Genomic DNA, 19,272 nt, shown 5'->3' with positions numbered 1-19,272 from the left:
CCGTGAGCTGTGGTGTAGGTTGCAGACGCAGCTCAGATCCTGAGTTGCTGTGGCTGTGGCATAGGCTGGCAGCTACAGCTCTGATTAGAACCTTAGCCTGGGAACCTCCATGTGCTGCAGGAGCAGTCCCAGAAAAGGCAAAAAGACAAAAAATTAAAAAAAAAAATTGAAACCTATTTGGCATCACATTCACCCTTGAACCACGAGTGTGGGACCCCTGAACACCCCAGCTCTCCTGGTCAGAGCTCATCACCAGGCACCTAGGACCCTAAAGGCCACAGCCTTGGAGCCTCGGAGAGCATCCTGTGTGAACTTCTCTGTGCAGAGAGGACCTGGGGCCTTAGACCAGCCCATGGAGGTCATACCTCCCCAGCAGATATTCAGCCAAGAAGAACCCTCAGAGGGCTCAAAAGACACGCAAGACTGGGAGTTCCCATCGTGGCTCCGCAGGTTAAGAACCTGACCAGTATCCATGACGACTGGGGTTTGATCCCTGGCCTCGCCTGGTGGGTTAAGGATCCAGCATTGCTACAAGCTGTGCTGTAGGTTACAGACACGGCTCGGATCTGGTGTTGCTGCAATGGTGGCATAGGTTGGCAGCTATGGCTCTGATTCACCCCTAGCCTGGGAACTTCGATATGCGGCAGGCGCGACCCTAAAAAAAAAGAAACAAAGAAACAAAAAAGACACACAAGATGACAACATCCAGCCAGGTTGACACAGTTCTGGTTTTTATCCACAGTCATACAATCACAACTTATATATATATATATTTGTATTTATATACCTTTAAATTACACAATCATATACAAAACAGGTGCATTGCTGAGACCACAGCACTTCTCGGAGTTTCACAAGTGTTGGACTAATGGAGTCAGGAAGCCTAGGGCGACGACGGCGGGCGGCAGGGCAGCCCTGGCTCGTTGCAGAGCTGGGCTGCAGAACGGTGCTTAACTGGGGACAAAACACAGTACTCGCCGAGCCCCGCAGGGCGGGCCGCGCAGCATCGAGGGGTCAGGCGGGCTACAGGAGGCAGTGGGCAGGCCCCGGGCACTGACAAGTGGGGCTGGGCCCCGGGGGCGGGCGGGAGGGAGCGCAGGGGAACTTCCGGCTGGGAGACCTCCCACCCGCAGGTCCCGAGAGGGAGTGCTCCCAAGGTGGGGTATGGAGGTGGTTGCTCAGAAGGAATAGAATTTCGAGTCCCTGCCCCAGAGTGGGCAGCTGGAATGCTGAGGGGGACAGGCCTGGGGTCCAGCCAGGGCCATGGCCCCTCCCCAGGTGCTGAGAAGCCGCTGGTACAGAGAGAGGAGCCCAGGCCCCAAGGTGCAGCTGCTTCCTGCCTCCACAGGTACGTGGTAAGGGGCAGAAGCCTCCAGCCCGACTCTGGCCTGGAGGAGAGACGGAAGAGCCTTTCATTCTGGAGCTGGGAGGGCTGAGGGCTTCCGAAATCTTGCTGACAGCACATCTCAGGTTGCAGCAGAGGCCCGGAGGGCAGAAGGTGACAAGAAAAGGGGAGCTGGGAGGGGACTTACCTGACGGGGGTGCCATCGTCCCCATACCCCAAACTCCCCTGGCCCCGAGGGAGGCCGGCCCCAGCTCAGCCCCCTGAACCCTGCCAGGAGCTTCTGCCCCCAGGTGAACAGGGGGAGGGCCTTGAGGCTGAGGTCTGCGACCTCAAAGCAGGGAGCAAATGAGGACTGAGACCGACAGAGGGGCTGGGGCAACCCACTGTCTCTACCTAGAGCCCCAGGGGGCCTTGCGGGAGCAGGTGCGGTGCCTGCAGCCCTGAAGCTGAGAAGCAGCAGCAGCCCGAGCAAGCCTCACCCTGGCTGCTGCAGGAAGGCTGGTGCCTCACCCCAGAGGTCCCGAGAGACTCCCCTTCCCGCCATGCCCCTCCCCATGGGGTTGTGCCCTGCCCCCGGGTTGGCTTCCCAGGTACCCACTCCTGTGGGCGGGCTGGTTGGCACCTGGTCCGAATACCTGGGTACCCAGCACCACTTCCTTTCACCAACCACAGGAAATCCTCCTGCTCTCGGGAGGCCCTCTGCCTCCTCCCACCCACAAAAGTCCTTTAATGGAGACTCAGGCTTGGAGGGGGTGCCAGCAGGAAGGGCTGCCAGGGCCTAGGGCTGGGGGTGGGGGGAGGGGACAAGGAAAAAAGACCTGGAGACTGTCCTGCTCCCAAGGGCCAGGGCTTCTCCCTCCTGCAAACCCTCACCTCTCCCATTGGCTGCAAGCTTTCCCCTGCCCTGTCCCAGGCTGGAAGCTCCCAGGGGCCCACAGTATCTCCCAGGCAGGTGGGAGAAGGGGACAGAGGGAGGGGAGGCCACCTTAGACTAGTGATTCTATGGTTCTAGATGGACATGGAGGGACAGGGCGGGTGGTGTGGGCAAGATGCCCTCCTTCCCAGGAAACAGGAGGCGGCTGCTACTGTTGCTGGCTTTGCCCTGGGCTGTGGGTCCCCTCCCCCTGCCTGATGGGGGCGGGGGGTCTCTGCAAGTGAGGCCGGGGGCTGGCTCAGAGGAAGAGCCTGTGCTGACAGATGGAAAGGGTCCCGGCAGGGTGTCGGACCCTCTGCCATGAGCCTGGCTGGGCCTTGGGAGGGCCAAGGGTCTGCTCGCCATTCACTCGCCCCCTTATGCCCCAGTGACACCGTCACCAACTCCAGCTGACCCCTCTTCATGTCTTGGGGAGTCTAGGGACCCCAGGGAGAAGAAGGTGACCATGCCTCCTCCAGCCCCAGCAGGCTAGGAGAAGGGCTCTCCCCAGGGCAAAGTGGAAGACTAAAAGGGAGGCCCTCTTCTCCAGGCTCTGCAGGGCAGGCCTCTGAGTAGGAGGCAGGGAAGGGGGGGCAGGAGGAAGAGGTCAGAAAACCAGGCCAGAGAAGTGGGGCAGGTGCTGGCAGCCTGGGGTGAGAGGGGCGGGCTGGGGGACAGAAGCAGGATAGAAGGGTCTGGAAGACACCCCTCGAGGCTCAGGAGACTCTTTGGTGGGATCTGAAGGTGTAGTGATGTGCGATGTCACTGTTGGGCTAAGTCCTAAGACCCTCACCTACCCTGGGGCCATCCCCCCCAAGTCCCACCACCCTGGCCTCCAGGCGGCCCTGCAAATGCTCTGTCTCTTTGTATTTTTTGTTTTGTTCTGTTTTGACTTTTAAAAAAATAAAAGCTTGATCGGAAAATATGTCTGGAACTCTATGGTGAGGGCAGGAGGACGAGAGTGGGCAGGGAGGGGAGCCGGTGGGCAGGCAGGGCAGCTAGATGGCCTCCACGTAGTTGGCGGGATAGAGGCCCAGCTGCCCGCTGTCCAGCCGCCCGCGGCACCAACCCTGTTCGTCCTCTTCGCCCAGCTTGGTGAGTTCATCTCCTAGGAAAGAGACACAGAGGAGCTGGTTGACAGGAGCTCAGAGAGGACTGATCCCCACCCCACCTGCTGGGTAAGACACTATTACGCTGGGCCGACCCTAATGCCCCCCATTATGGCCCGACCCAGCCCCAGCTACACGGGGACCCGAGTGTGTCCCAGCCACGCACCTAATCTGGGTCTTGGCTGCGCCCCACGAAACCCAGGCCCCGCCTCCAGCTTTACTTCCCGGGTCCTGCCCCTCCTCCTGGCATCCCCGGCCCTCAGGCTCCGCCCCCAGTCCAAGTTCTGCCCCTACATTCACCCTATTCTAAGGTCCGGATTCCGCCCCTGGCACACTCCGCCCCTGGCGTACTCCGCCCTGCCACACTCAGCCCCTGCGCTTGCTGTCTAATTCAAGTCTTGTCCCCCGGGGGCACGGTCACCCTCCAGGTCTTGGCCACGCCCACGCACCAGGTCTCGCCCCCTTACCAGCCTTGAAGCTGAGCTCATCCTGCTCCTGGCCATCGTAGTCGTAGAGTGCCCGCACACGCACTCCCTTGGCGTCGTCATCAAAGGGGTTGGAGCCCCCGTTGGCCTCATTGCCCCCGAATGGGTTTCCGGTCTCGTCGTCTGACCACTCGGTGGCGTAGGGCTGGCCCCTGTCGTAGCTGCTAACACTGAGCCGCAGAGATGACTCAGCGTGAATGGCCTCTCACCTTCACCTCAGGGCCTCCCCTCCGCCCAGCCAGAGCCTGGACCCCCAACTCCACCAGGACTAGAGCCGGGCTGGGCCTTGTAAGACAGGGTCTGGAGCCCCAAGACCCTCACTGACAGCTCTTCTAACAGATGGAGGCGGGACTCTTAGCATCGCCCAACCCCTGATGGAGGAGGAGACCCAGGGGACCCAGGGAACATCTGAGCCCGCATCTGAGAGGGGCCATAGCGGCAAAGAGTGGGAGTTCTAGCACCAGGGATATGACACATAACATGGTAAATAGAACAAACACGGCTGAGTGTCCTCTGTGGAGGTTGAGGCCGTAAATCCTGAGCGTTCTTACCAGCAGGGGAAAAAATTATTGTCTAACTCTTTAACTTGGGATCTATCTGCGATGATGGCTGCTCAGTAACCGTATTGTGGTCATCATTTCATGATGTAGATAAGTCAAATCATTGCGCTGCACACCCTAAACTGATACAGAGCTGTGTGTCCACTATACCTCGAGGAAAAAATGAGAAAAGAAAGAAAGGAGGCCAAGGCAAATACATATTTAATGAGTGAGGATTCTGGAGCCAGACCTCTTGGCTTACTAACTAGCTGTGTGACCTTAGGCAAGTCCCTTAAGCTCTCTGGGTTTCAGTTTCTCCATCTGTGAAACGGGAATATATATTTGCACCCTCTTTAGAGTGTTGGGGCCCCTCAGTGAGTTAATCCAGGGACAATGCTTACGGCAGCACCTGGCACACAGCAAGTGCTCTCACAGGATTAGCTACTGCTGTCTTTGAGAGGAGCATGGGTTGCTGTGATATAGACCGTTTCTTGTCTCCCTGGGTAAAACTCAGCTGCCCCAGGGTGGGGACCCCTCCAGCCCCCAGGAGGCTCCAGAGGAGGCACCCACCTGCCGCGGTCTCCAGCCTGGGACGTGGACTCCACCACCCCGGAGGCGTTGGTCAGTGCTCCGCCCTCTGCCTTCTTGGGCTGTTTCTCCTTCTTGGTGGTGCTGTGGGGGAGGTCTGGGTTCCACTCCTGGTGGGGGGGCGCCAGGGGAGCAGTCAGGCTAGGGGGAGGCCCCGAGGCCCCTTCCAGCCTTTTCAGATTCCCCTTCCCCATGTCCAAGGAGCCTCACCTCAAACTGGGGCCAGTTCATGGGCATGCCAGGGCCACTGGTGCTGCGGAACCATCTGAGATCTTCCTGGGCGTCCGCCCCCCGGATGGCCTGCTCCAGCTCCCGGTACACATGGACATAGCTGTGCGCAGGGAAGGGGGAGGGAGAGGGAGAGGAGGGCAAGAGGCCCCACGGTCCCTTCTCAGCTTCGGCGGGGGCCAGAGCCCATTCAGGAGACCAGAGTGCTGGCATGCCCGCCCCCACTAGGAAGCAGAGGCTTCCCAAGCAGCAGTTTCTTGGGGGGGGCACCCTTCTCCATCCCCCCGCTCTAGCCACTCACCCATCCTTCCAAGCATGGTTCTTGAGTAGCCGGTAGGTGTCAGCTCACACCCAGGCAGCCACTGCATCTGGCCCCCACAGCTCAGCCCTCCCCTCCTGTCACTATGACACACGGCCTGGGATGCCTGCGTGCTGGTTCCAGCCTTGGCTGCCCCTGCCTGTGCCCACCGCACTGCCACGCCCAGCCACCTGCTATTCTCAGCGAGGCTGAGGTGACGTTTGATGTCCAGCAGCACCTCCTTGAGGAAGACCAGCCGCTTCTCCTCAAACTGCTGGCACTGTTCAAACACCTGCTCCATGCCCTCCATATACTGGGGTGTGGTCTTGCCCACGTCGTCCAGCACCTTCTCATACTTCTCCTGTGTCTGCAGGCACCGGAGCAGAGGGAGGGTGAGACCCAGGCCTGCAGCTCCCAGCCACCACCCGCTCCCCTGGGCCCGCAGCTCCCAGCCTGGCCGGCCGGCACCTTCTGCACATCCTGCTTGCACTTGTCCACTTTGTCCTGCAGCTTCTTCTGCTGCTCGGGTGTGACCGACTGCTCCGTCTTGCTGTTCATCTCCCGGGTCACAGCCAGCTTCTCCTCTTTGCAGGCCAGGTGGTAGGCCTTCTTGGCGGCCTCGAGCTGTGGGAGGCGGACAGGGGACAGGGCTCCGGCTTGTAAGCAGGAGCAAACGTGGTCCCTCGCAAGCCCTCCCACTTGCTCACTCCACCGGGAGCTGTGAGCACACATTCGGAAAAGGCCCAAAGGATGAGCAGGCCTGGGCCCCAGGTACTCAGGAGCAGGGCCCACTGGTCTGAGGACGCTTCCCTGTGCTGCCCGCCCCAGGGACACCCTCCTGTCGGGCACCACAGCGCCTGCCTTGGGATATTTCTTCCCAGCAGGCAGGGCTGCTCCCCTGGAGGCGCAATCCCAGCAGGTGGTGCCCTGCCCTCCGCCTGTGAGACACCCTCCCTCTGATCGGTCTGCCCCTCTGCCCCCAGCCCCCCAGCCCGCCCCTTCCTGGCAGCTGCCCCCAGGCACCTCCTTTATCTTCTTGGCCCAGGGCTTCTGGGCCTTGCGGAAGCCGTCTTCAGCCTCCTTGGTCTCCTTGAAGCCGCCCATGATCTGCTTGTGATAGGCATCCTTCTGCCAGTTCTTGACCTTCTCCAGGTCCTCGTTCAGCAGGTTGTTCTTCACCTCCTGGTGCAGTTCGCTCACCTTGTCTGCCTCTGTCATTATGGCGCCCCAAGCCCGCTCCAGGCTGCCATACTGTGGACCTGAGGAAACGGCCATAGGGTCACCAGGTCCTTGTCACCCCTTGCCCAGAGGCCTGCCGCACACCTCCTTTCTTTGAGACATCCCTCGTATGTCCCGTGGCAGCAGAAGTGCCCTTCTCTGCTCTCCCTATAGATGTATTCATTCTCAAAGACCCAAGTACAGCCACCTCCTCCAGGAAGCCTTCCCTGAATACACTCTATCCTTACAGACCTCGGCCTGCAGCCCTCATGAATTCATAAGAGCATCTGCCTCTGGGCCCAGTCCCTGTCCCCTCCATCAGCTGATGAGCACTCCCCCCCAGGGGGCGGGGGGGCAGGCAACCTGGACCCTGTGAGCTCCCCCAAGCCAGCAGAGCGCCAAGCACAAAGTTGGTGCTCCAGGAAAGTTGACTGGATATAAAACTGACGAGCCAACTGGTGACAGATGATGCAGGAAGCCACTGGGACCAGACATTCCACAGGATCTGGATCAGCACAAACAACTGCTGTAACACAATTTCCACGGGCCATATGAAACATCCCGAATTTGATAACTGAACTATGGTTATGTAAACAAATGTTCTTATTCTTTGGCAACACGAAGAATTTAGGGGGACAGGGCATGTCTCCAATTTAAATGGTTTAGGAAAGACATGCATATATATGGGGGCGAGAGAGTGAAAATAAACATGGGAAAATATGAGCGGGTCAATCTAGGTGAAAGGTTATGCCAGTCTCAACTTGAAGCTTAAATTATTTCGAAATAGAAAAAAATTGTTTAATCCAACCTAAAATTGCACAAAGTAGAGCTGAACAGGGAGGAGGAGGCCTGCCGGGTTTGGGAGGGGAAGAGTGCAGGCGAGGGGCCAGGTGACTGCAGGGAGCAGGTGCATCGAGGTGGCGGGGATGTGCGCGGGGTGGGGGTGGGGGTGGGGGGGGGGCACCTTTCTCGATGAGCTGGCGCCAGCGCTTGGCCCAGTCCGTGAGCTGCTGCGCATACGCCTTCTCGATCTTGGCGCGCTCCTGCACGCAGTTCATCAGGTCGTTGCACAGGCGGTGCCCGTCATCGATGCGCTTCACCGTCCGCTTGTAGTTCCCCACCTGGCGGCGAGCACAGAGCACGGCTCCCGCGGGCTCCCCGGCCGCCCGCCCGGCCGCCCGCCCAGATCGCCGCGTCCCGCAGGAGCGCCCGCCTCCGCCGGCCCGCGGTAACACAAGGGGGGCTCCGGACCCTTTCCTCACACCCCACTGTCTACACACTCCCTCATCCCACTTTAAGCACAACTTCCTCGCTGCCACAAAGTGCAAAATTTGGGGTTTTGTGGGGTTTTTTGCCACACGCTAGGCATGCGGAAGTTCCCCGCCAGGGATCAAATCCGGGGGCGACACGGCAGTGACCCAAGCCACAGCAGTGACCACGCGGATCCTTAACCCACTAGGCCATCAGGAAACTCCCAGAAGGATTTTTATTATTTGGACTTGGACGCGAATGAATTATTCATTTTGTTCCTATGAGCTAAATCTATTATATTTACATAGAGCTATGCAAGCACTGAGTTGAGCTGCAGCTTCTTGACATAATATTATGTTTTGTAGACAGCTCATTAAACACTTATTAATTTGGGCTTGGCAGTTTTCGCTTTGGTTTTCAGAAGCCGATGGAAAATTTTTTTCTGGGTCTCAAATAATCTAGGAGGCTCCCGCGAGGCTGGCTGGTCTCCACCGCTTGGCCGCTGTGGGGCTCCCTGAACTCACGACCCTTCTCTGTGACCAGCGCTCCACCCCCTGCCCGCTTCACAGCTGCCAAAGCTCACGGGAGCTGTAAAGTGTTACACCTGCCGGCGTGGAGTGTGAGGAGGCTGAGCCTAGGACCCCAGAGCAGAGGTAGGGCCCTGGTCATGGCCTAAATCCACAGGATCTCTCCGGGGCAGCTGTGGGGCAGAGGGGCTCCGGGTTCCGCTTCATGGCACAGTTGACCTAGACGTGGGGGGCTCTGGAGGGGCCCAAGGGGCTGGGGAGCAAGGCCTGCGGTCTTGGGTGAGTGAGAGCCTGGGCCTCCATGCAGCCAGGCTGTCTGGTCCCCAGGATCCAGGAAGCCTCCAAGCCTCACCTCCCAGAAGCTGTCGGTGGTCTCCTCCGGAGCTAGCGAGGCCTCGTCGTAGGAGCTGGACATGGTGTGGCCGCGAGGGATGGGCGGGTGTAGAGCGGCAGTCAGCAGGGCGGCTGCTCATGCGCTGGGAGGGCGGGAGAGGGATCCCTGGAGGTGAGGGCAGTGTCCCCGGGGCCCCATTCCAGGCCTGGCCCCCAACCGGCTGTGGCTCACCATCCCGAGGGGAACCCCAAGAGCCGTCCTGTAGCACCGTCGTGCCCACCTCCCCAGAGCCCTGGTCGCAGCCCCCAGGACCTCTCTGAATCCCCCACCTGAAGCCTGGACCCAAGCCCCTTGGGAAGCCGTCCACGCCGCATCCCCCCACACCACATCCATCCTCCAGCTCCCGCGTGGAACCTTCTCCTCAGAGGCCTGCCTCACCCACCAGAACCATGTGCCTGCAACTGCTTTCCAGCTCCTGGACTCTTAGCGGTAAAAGCTAGGGACACGTAATTGCATATTTGCTTTATAGAAACCTGCAGTTTGCTCCACAGACACACACAGAGCTCCTCAAAGCCAGCAATCAGGCTTGCCTTGTATGTGTCCTGTACCCCCTCCCCAGGACCTGGTACCCCGTAAACCCCCAATGAACCCCAGAAGTCTTCTCAGTAGGCGCCCCCTCGGCACTGCCTGTCCTGACACAGCTGAATCCTTGCACCAGGCCCCGAAGAACCAACTCAGCTTCTCCACCCCACCCCCAAGGAATGCAAAGCCCTGGGCTCAGCCCCCAGGACCTCTCTGAACCCCCCCGACCTGAAGCCTGGACCCAAGCCCCTTGGGAAGCTGGTAGCAGGCCCCCTCCTACCTCCCTCCCAGGCCCAGCGCCGCCTCAGTTCTCTGAGCTAATGGGCTCCTATAGACGCTCTTTCGGCTGCTCTGGTGCCCAGCCTCAAAGCCTCCATTAGCTGCTTACATCTCTCCTAGGAGTCGCAGACGTGTGGCTTCCTGGCCGACAGGTCAGACCCCTGCAATCTGGGTGAGCATGGCAGAAGCTGCGTGTGCCCTGGATCTGTCGCAGCATCACGCCTGTCCAATCTAGGCCACGTGCTGCCCCAGGCCAGGGCAGGCGCTGCCCTGCTCCCATCCCCCACCCAGTCCTCACTGCTACCCTGGACAGGAAAGGCTCAGTAGTCAGGAGACAGGACACAGAGAGCCAGGGGCCTGGGCTTCACAGGGGCAATGAGTCCAGGCCAGGCCTGACCCTACTAGGAGCTGTGAGCCTCGGGCTCTGCGAACCTTGCCCTGCGAGGACGCTGGGGGAGCCCAGTCTCTGCAAGATTCCACCCAACCAGGGGGCCCAGGGACCCTCCACCCCTCACCAACAGCAGGCCCTCAGGCTTGGGGGCAGAAGGCACCTGCACCCAAGGATCCCTGGTCAAGGGTGTCCCTCCCGGTCCTGGCCTCGACTCCCCATCGGCCCAGAGGCTCACGCTCTTTCCCCAGGCAAAGCCCATTATCGCCTCCTTGTTCCTCTCAGGCACTAAATATATTTTGTTTCTCTCGCCTTAGCAAAACCTCAGACACTTTCTCCCACACCCGCATGCACAGCGGCGGTGGGTGGGAGGCAAAGCAGCTGAATTCATCAAGGGACAAAGAAGGGAGTCTGAATTTCTTTTCTTAATTTGGCACTTTCCACTTATAAAGCGGTCCTTGCTTCCTAAAGAACATTCTGATTTTCAGTTTGGAGAAGTAAAGGGCAGGGATCGTTAATGAAGGCCGATCAGCCAGGAAAGGCTAAGTACCCCTGGGGCCAGAGCCCGGGTCTAGAACCCTGGAGGCACAGACGTCCTCTCCTCGGGATCCCCAGCAGTGCAGCCAGAGGGCTGGCGGGGATGCATCCTTCCCCCAGCAGCACCGCTCCTGGGAATTTACCTTCCAGTTGGGCCAGTGGATGCCGCCCAATTTTATTTACTGCAGCCCTGCTTGGAAAAGCCAAAGGCTGGAAACCACCCAGATGTCCGCCACAGGGGACTGGTTAAGTCAATTAGGGTGCAGGCTTGTATCAGGATGCTCTGGTCTTGAATGGAAGGAACCCTCCAACCTTCCCTGCTTTAGTCATTTGTCACTAAAGCAAAACGAGCCAGGTTCAGCACAGCCTGGCTGGCTGCTTCCATTTTTATGGGGGGAAATAGAGGAGCAGAGGATATTTTTGGAAAGCTGAGTAATGGTGGCTGCCTTCGGGGAACTGGGTGGCTGGGGAGGGAGGGATTTTTTTTAATTTATTTATTTACTTATTTATTTATTACCATGGGTCCTTTTGTGCCTTTTAGATTTAGCCTTGCATAAACTGCATTTTTTGTTTGTTTTTTAAAGCCTCCAGCCTGTGCTGGGAGCCAGGACAGAGGGAACAAGGAAGGAGGGGATGGGAGCAGCACGGACCTGGCAAGTCAGGCTAGAAGGGGATGCCGGATGGCAGAGACCACTCTCCACCTTGCCCAGGTCCAGGGAGGGCAGGGCTTGCTGTGGTCCCACCCTGCGTGTAGGCAGGGTCTCTCGCGCTCCCAGCGTGTAGTGGAAGGAACTCTAGCCCAGGGTCCCTGCTCTGTCACCAAATTGGTGTGTGATGCTGGGCAATTCACATGGCCTTGCTGCGCCTTGCTGTGAAGTGGGGGTGACGCGACTGGACTTAAGGATTAGATGAGACGGTGAGGGTGCAGCCTGCTCTAACCGGGGGGCAGACCCGCGCTGAAGTGGCTCAAGGAGGGGGATGCAAGAGTGGGCATGTGAGCCCCCAGCCCCACATGGCCAGACACACCATCCCACCCTGCCCCTGCATCCTCCAAATGAGCCTCATCCCCCAACACGCAGGGGGCAGAGGGGAGGCTTAACTCTGGCAAATGTCAGGTCCTTCCTGAATGGCGGTCACCAAAAGCCCTGCATCTCTCAGAGTCAGGAAGCTGCTGTGGCTGGAATCGCTGCTCCCAATGGACAAGCCAGATCCACTCTTAGCTCTCAGCCTGTCCAACGGGCACAAAGCCCATCTGACTCTTCTCACCATGGCTGTAAAGTTATCGCGGCCCTGAAAGCCCTCGATCGTTAATAACAACAGCTGGCATTTACTGGTGCCCCAACTCATCTAACCCCCACCGCAGCCCCTGAAGGCAGGAGCTCTTCCCAGCCGCACCGCTCAGGTGAGAGCCCAGACCGAAAGAGCCACTCAGCTCTCCCTGCTGATTGTCATCTCTGCGGCTGTAACGGGGGTGGGAGGGGGTCTCACTTCGGGGCAGCTCCCTCTGTGAAGGTGCCGGGCCTTTCTCACCCCAAGGATGGTGGGTGGAGCACTTGGCAGGCAGCACCACCACCCACCAATGAGATTTCAGCTTGGTTCCGTCACCCAGGCTCTTGGTTTTCTAACTTGTATGAGGAGAAAATAATACTTGAGCCTTCGAAGATCAAATGACAAGAGTAGTAAGCTCTTTTTGAAAAACACAGACCACGATGGTAATGTGAATGTTTTGTTTTGTTTTGTTTTCTTGGCTGTGCCCACAGCATGTGGAAGTTCCCGGGCTGGGAGTGAACCTGTGCCACAGCAGCAACCTGAACCGAAGCAGATCCTTAGCCACTGAGCCACCAGGGAACTCCATGGAAATCTGAAGTTTTACTGCTGGCCTTAACCTTTCCTTTAGGGAGAAAGGAGATTGCCAGCTGCCTCTATAAGACCTTGGAGGGCAGGGGCCTTGGTCATGTTCCGACCATGACCCTGGCTTAGGGATGGACAGAGGAATTAAAAGCATGAGCCCAGGGAGGGCAAGCCTGGTGTGGACCGCCCCGTGTGGATTCCTACGGCATTAGTCACTAACAACTACTCTTTCTCCTCCCACCCCGCACCCAACCCATCAGCAGATCCTGAGCACTGCTTTGAAACAACCCCCGCCCCATAGTAGCGTCTACACTGGTCTTCCTGCCTCTGACCTTGTTTGTCTCTTCCCCGCTCTAGTCTGTTCCTCAGGCAGCAACCAGAAGGAAACTGGTAAAAGCCAAGCTGATCCCACCAGTGCGCTACTCAGATCCCTCCCAGGCTCCCCATTTCTCCGGGAAGGGTCCAGCTCCTGCCAGGAGGCCCTGCACGATCTGCTGCCCACCCTTCACCCCCTGGCCCTCCCCTCCCACCACGCTCACTTTCCTTCCCCTCCACTGACTTTCCTGCTCTTCTTACCCCAGGGCCTTTGCACCTGCTAGGAATGGTTCCCTACTCCCACCCCCAGATAACCAGTTCCACTCAAAAGTCCTGACCTCTCTTCGTTTCAACTTGCCACTCTTTTTCACGCCCAGCCTCCCTGCCTCTCAATTTTCCTCCCTTTCTCATTCTCCAGGGCACGTGTCACCATATGACAGGCTCTCAACAGCACATCATTCACCATGCTTCCTCTCCCGCTGGAATGTCAGCTCTGAAAGGTCAGTGATTTTTGTCTGTCTGATTCTCTGCTGTATTTTCAGCATCCAGAGCAGTGGCTGGCACATAGTAAGTGCATACTGAGTGAATGAATAAATGCCAAGGACCTTCTGGAACATTCATTCATAAACAGCAGAGACACTGAATTCTGTACCTTAGAGCCAGTCACCTGCACACAGTCGGTGTTCGATAAATGTTGATAATCATGGTGACACAACCAAGAGCCAGAAAACCACTTGTTCTGTTTCCCCTTCCTCTCCTCTTGGTCAGTCCCAGGCTCCAGTTCCAGGGTCTCTTCCTTCTTGACCCCCATGACGATTCTGCCCTGGAGATCTCTCCCTGCCGAGGGAGCTCGCAGCACAGACAGCACAGCCTGGGGCTGTCACGTCACCCATCTCTCCACGCTCCCTTCATATCAACTACAACCATTTTTTAATACCTACTATGTGCCAGCCTCTTCATACACTTTACTTCTAATCCTCGTAATGACCCATGGAGATGGACAGTGAGTTCCCTGCCTTTTCTGAGACTCAGAGAGGTTAAATAACATGTCCAAGGTCACACAGCAGTGAGGAGGTAAGTCAGGCCCAGAGCCAGAGGTGAGTCCTTCCCTGGTCCCTCCCCACATCCCGGGCACCCAGTTCAGAGCCAGCACTCCTTGGGTGTTGCCCCAGCCCTCCCAGCCTAAGGGACCAGCTTGGCTCAAACGTGGGCAGGGCCGTGAAAAGCCAGAGCTGCCGCCCCATCACTCTGGGCTTCAGATCCCACAGACATTCCCAGCAGCTCCCCGCACCCCCTCCCCCAGGCATGTTGGGTCTTCCCCCCACGGATGATGAGCTCACCCTCCCAGGGATGATGGGGCTCACCCCCACCCCACCCAGGGATGACGGGGTTCCCCCCCCACACACCCAGGGATGATGGAGCCACTCCCCCAGGGATGATGGGGTCACCCTCACCCCACCCAGGGATGATGGACCGCATCGCTGGGGCTTCAGATGCAGCAAGCAGCATCCAGCTGAGCTGTGACAGGCTGTCCTTCCCCCGCTCCCTGCAACACAGACCCCAAGCTCACTCAGGCTCCGCTCCTTCACTCACAGTTCCCTCCCGCCTGGGGGCGTGCTGTCCTCCTCCCACTGATCACGGGTCTACAAAATAACCCTGCTTCCTTTCAAGGGCCAGCTCAGCCCCCTCCCTCCCTAAGCCTTCCTTGAGTTTCCCAGCCCTGCCTACCTCACCCCGTGCCCTGGTGCCCTGTGGCAGCTCCTAGTCACACCCTGCCTTCAACCACCTCCCGCTGCTTCAGGATGCAGCCTGCTCTCCTGGCAGGCACAGCAGCTCCCACCAGATTAGCACTAAGAGCTGATGAGTGAAGAGCCCTGTGTGGAGCTGGGCAGAGCAACTGGATTCAAATCCCGGCTGTGCCACACTACTGGCTGTGCACCTCTGGTAAATGCCTAAACTCTCTGTTTTCTCATCTGCAAAACGGAGGTGAAATAAGTAGCCCAGGAAGCCCTGTGACTGTTACTGCTACCATAGGTGTCATCAGCAACTCCCCACAGCTGCAGAGCTTTCAAAACAGGAGATCGTTCTGGATCATCTTGAAGGATGACCTCACCGCTCCCTCTCCCCACTTTAGAGTAACAGCCTCGCAGACCTGCGCCAGGGACTGAACTGTGTCCCCCACAAATTTATAAATTTATTTTATAATTTCTAAGTTGTAAAATAAAGTCCCCCAATGTGACTGCATTTGGAGACAGGGCTTTTAGGAAGCAATTGTGGTTAAATGAGTTCATAAGGGCGAGGCCCGAATCCAGTTGGATCGGTGTCCTTTTAAGGAGAGGAAAGATGGGAGTTCCCACTGTGGAGCAGCGGAAACGAACCCAATAGTATCCCTGAGGACACGGGTTCCATCCCTGGCCTCGCTCAGTGGGTTAAGGATCTGGCGTTGCCGTGAGCCGTGGTGTAGGTTGAAGATGCAGCTTGGATCTGGCGTGGCTATGGCTGTGGTGTAGGCCAGGTGGCCACAGCTCCGATTCAACCCCTAGTGTGGAATCGTCCATGTGCCACAGGTGCGGCCCTAAAAAGACAAAAAAAAAAAAAAAAAAAAGAGGAAAGACAATTCTCTCCTTCTCCCCAGGCTCAAGCCCTGAGGGAACGCTGTGTGAAGACACAGCAGGAAGGCGGCTGTCTACAAGCCAGGAAAGAGGCCTCACGGGGACCCCAGAGGCTGACACCTTGACTTGCAGCCTCAGACTGTGATGTCTGGCCTTTAAGCTGCCCAGGCTATGAGCTAAGACCAACTCCCTCGTGACATGATGGCTGGGCCTCAGCTGGGACCCCAGGTCTCCAGGCTCCCTGTGAAAAGAAGATTCCAGGCCTGGCTTTCTCTTACCTTCTCTTTGGGTCTAAAAACCAGGCACCCCAACTCCATCTCCTGTGAGGTAAGGCTCCCCAGCCAGTCCCCAAAGGCCCTGCCTTCAGAAATGTAAATCCCCAGGTGTGGAGGTGGGAGAAGGACCCAAACACCAGGGGAGGCAGAGTCGGTCTCGCTTGAGGTGGGAGGCGCAGAGCTGAGGGGACGGACGGCGGGCTGCTCCCGGCTGAGAAGGGTGGAGGGCCCCGCACCCCAGCTGCCCCCGGCCTCTCCTCCTCCCTGGCCACTCCCCAGACTCTCCTCGCTTCCTCCAGCACCCCCAGGCCCTCCCCCCATGCTCCCCTGCTCCCAGGCTGAGCCGATGGGTGACACTGCTTTAGGCCCACCCTCCCTAGGCAGACCTCTCTGGGTACTGCAGGCTCAGCTGGGAAGGGAACCGAGCTTCCCCCCCAGAGCCTACACCCCAGCTCAGACAGAAAGCCCAGCAGTGAAGAAACATCACCTCCACCAGGTGATGGAGATTTGACAACAGTTAAAGAAAGTCAGGGAGGGAGTTCCTGCTGTGGCTTGGCAGTGACGAAACCAACTAGCATCCATGAGGACACAGGTTTGATCCCTGGCCTCGCCCATGGGTTGGGATCCAGCGTTGCTGTGAGCTGTGGCATAGGTCGAAGACGTGGCTCAGACCCTGCACTGCTGTGGCTGTGGTAGAGGCCAGCAGCTGTAGCTCTGATTCGACCCCTAGCCTGGGAACCTCAGGTGCGCCCTAAAAAGGAAAAAAGTCAGGGAGGGGAGGGAAGGGGATGGCAGGAGCAGCCTCAAGCGGTGACAGTGGCCTGATGGATACCCAGCCCAGATCCCCACCTTCCCGCAGCTAAGCTGGGGTGTGTCCTACACTGGCTCTCAGGGGCCCCCATGGGACTGAGCCCTAGATGCCCACAGTGGGAATTGCTCACTCAATCACCCTTCTTCCCCCCCACCCCGTGTTTCCAGGGACCATCTCCCAGTGAACCAGTCTAATCTCACCCTTGTCACAGGCTCAGCTGCTGGTTCTGGGGGAGCCCACACCGAGACCCTACAGACCAGGAGCCCCGACTGGGAGCGGGTGGAAGACAGACCCCCATCCTCTCTGCTCTGGGTGTCTTTCTCTCCTTGAGACCAGTCATCCCACACTTGGTCCCTCGGTCCTGACAGGGTGTGTCCTGTCCTGAGGCCTCCGCATCTGTTTCCCGGGAGGGCAGGAACTAGGTCTGCCTGCCCTGTGGGCAATGCTCCTGTCTTTCTCGAAGGCACAGAACTCTGACCAGGACGAGGGGCCCTCCATCTTCAGCAGCACTGTCGGGGAGGGATGCATGCGGCTCCCTCTCCCTGCCTTCCTGGCCAGGAAGAGCAGAATAAGGCAGGAAGCATGCACCCGGGCCCTACAGAACATCCTGTCCCGCTCAGCGCCCCCCCCACCGGCACCTGCCTAACCAGGGGGTATTGCACCCTTCCCCTGAGGGCCGAACGACAGGCCCCACATTACAGCCCAAATGCAGGGGCCCAGCCACTGAGCCAGAGGCTCCTGGCTTTAACCGTAGGCCTGATCAGACAGTAAGATCACTGGGCTACAGAGTGAGCAAGACAGAAACCCCTTGCCTCGTGGAGCTGACATTCTAGAAGGGCTAGACAGACAAGCCGGAGGAAAAGGTAAGCGACCAAGTGTGTGAGAAGGTGACGGAGGCTCTGGAGGAGAACCAGGCAGGGGAGGGAGGGGTGTGCGGGCTCAGGAGTGATGCTCTCAGGCTGGACAGAGAAGGCCATTCTCAGAAAGCAGCTCTGAGCAAAGACCTGAGCAGGGAGGGAGGGCGCCATGCAGATCTCAGGCGGAAGGAATGGCCAGTGCCAAGGCCCCGAGGCAGAAGCATGGCTGCCACAGTTGAGGAACAAGAGGGCCGTGTGCCTGGAGCAGGGTGAGTGAGGACGAGAGGCAGAGAGTCAAAGAGGTGGTTGGCAGGGAAGGGGCAGAGGATGCAGACATGTGGGGCCTCACAGGTCAGAGGGAGGCCTGTGACTTTCCCCATTAAGTGAGATGGGAGCCCCGGCAGGGTTTGAGAAGAGGTGGCATGTGATCTGGCTTAGGTTTTGGGGGGGATTTTTGGCCGAGCTTATGGCATGTGGAAGTTCCCTGGCCAGGGACTGATGGATGCTGGATCCTTAATCTGCTGTACCACAAGGGAACTCTGTGAGCTGGTTTAGGTTTTATTTGTCTTTTTTTTTTTTTTTCTTTTTCTTTTTAGGGGCCCACCTGAGGCATATGGAGGTTCCTAGACTAGCGGTTGAATCAGAGCTGTAGCCACCGCCCTAAGCCATAGATAGCTACAGCAACACCAGATCTGAGCCAAATCTGTGACCTACACTGCAGCTCATGGCAACACCAGATCATTAACCCACTGAGCGAGGCCAGGGATCAAACCGGCATCCTCATGGACACTAGTCGGATTCTTTATCGCTGAGCCACAATGGGAACTCCTGGTTTAAGGTATTTTTAATTATTTATTTATTTATTGTCTTTTTTTAGGGCCGCACCTGTGGCATATGGAGGTTCCCAGGCTAGGGGTCTAATCAGAGCTACAGCAGCCAGCCTACGTCACAGCCAAAGCAATGCCCAACACAGCACACGGCAACACCAGATCCTTAACTCACAGAGCAAAGCCAGGGATCGAACCCACAACCTCATGGTTCCTAGTCAGATTCGTTTCTTTTTCTTTTTTTTTTTTTTTTTGTCTTTTTGCCATTTCTAGGGCCACTCCCGCAGCATATGGAGTTTCCCAGGCTAGGGGTCTAATCGAAGCTGTAGCCGCCGGCCTACACCAGAGCCACAGCAATGCAGGATCCAAGCCGCATCTGCAACCTACACCACAGCTCATGGCAACGCTGGATCCTTAACCCACTGAGCAAGGCCAGGGATCAAACCTGCAACCTTATGGTTCCTAGTCAGATTCGTTAACCACTGCGCCAAGACGGGAACTCCAAAGTCGGATTTGTTTCTGCTGCACCACGGCAGGAACTGGTTTAAGTTTTAAAGGATCTCTGGCTGCTGGAGGAAGAGCAGGCTACTGGGGGCAGGAGGGAGGGAGGGCAAGAAGGACAGGGAGCCTGCTGGCTGGTCCTTCTGGAAGCAGTGAGAAGTGGGTGGGGTCAGGAAGGTACTGGAAGGTTGGGGCCAATAGGATCTGCTGACGGTTTGGATGTGAGTGTGAGAGGGAGGAGGAGTCAAGAGGGGCTCCAGGGTTGGGGCCTGAGCCACTGGCAGGTGGGGTGCTGCTTCCTAGGATGGGGAGCATGGCAGGCGGAACAGTTAAAGGAGATGGGAGTTCTGGTGCCCCGAGGTCCCCTGAGCCAAGCGGAGCTGTTCCTCCCTCTTCCCACCTGCCCCCATGCTGGGGGCAGGTGAGGAGAGGCCAGCCTGGAGCCACACTGTTCTAGTCCTGGGGCCACAGCCTCTGGGTGCTCCTGGGTTTCCCTTCAGCTCCCTCTGACATGGGGAGGCTGCTGGGGGTTGGGGGCGGGTCCCTGGGCTGTGGGCCCACTTGGTGTGATGGGGTGGGGCTGGGAAATGTACCCCAGGAGG

The 19,272-nt window shown here is 58.1% G+C and overlaps 1 protein-coding gene across 3 annotated transcripts in view; it reads right to left on the bottom strand.

The window, feature by feature from the left end:
- PACSIN1 (protein kinase C and casein kinase substrate in neurons 1) overlaps positions 715 to 19,272 on the bottom strand; it is a 52,886-nt gene continuing 34,328 nt past the window's right edge. For 2 of the 3 annotated variants that reach the window (XM_021098610.1, XM_021098609.1), the window contains exons 2-10: positions 8,854 to 8,977; positions 7,688 to 7,844; positions 6,529 to 6,764; positions 5,974 to 6,129; positions 5,697 to 5,872; positions 5,190 to 5,310; positions 4,962 to 5,089; positions 3,835 to 4,022; positions 719 to 3,366 (exon numbers count right to left, since the gene is read on the bottom strand). In XM_021098610.1, coding sequence (XP_020954269.1) covers positions 3,257 to 3,366; positions 3,835 to 4,022; positions 4,962 to 5,089; positions 5,190 to 5,310; positions 5,697 to 5,872; positions 5,974 to 6,129; positions 6,529 to 6,764; positions 7,688 to 7,844; positions 8,854 to 8,916 — 1,335 coding nt within the window. In that variant the 5' untranslated portion in view covers positions 8,917 to 8,977 and the 3' untranslated portion in view covers positions 719 to 3,256. Of the gene's footprint in view, positions 3,367 to 3,834; positions 4,023 to 4,961; positions 5,090 to 5,189; positions 5,311 to 5,696; positions 5,873 to 5,973; positions 6,130 to 6,528; positions 6,765 to 7,687; positions 7,845 to 8,853; positions 8,978 to 19,272 lie in introns of all 3 variants that reach the window. The other variant, XM_021098608.1, reaches the window with a different exon arrangement.

Source organism: Sus scrofa, chromosome 7 (assembly GCF_000003025.6).
Source record: "Sus scrofa isolate TJ Tabasco breed Duroc chromosome 7, Sscrofa11.1, whole genome shotgun sequence".
Taxonomy (NCBI): domain Eukaryota; kingdom Metazoa; phylum Chordata; class Mammalia; order Artiodactyla; family Suidae; genus Sus; species Sus scrofa.
This window is presented reverse-complemented; position numbering and strand designations above follow the sequence as displayed.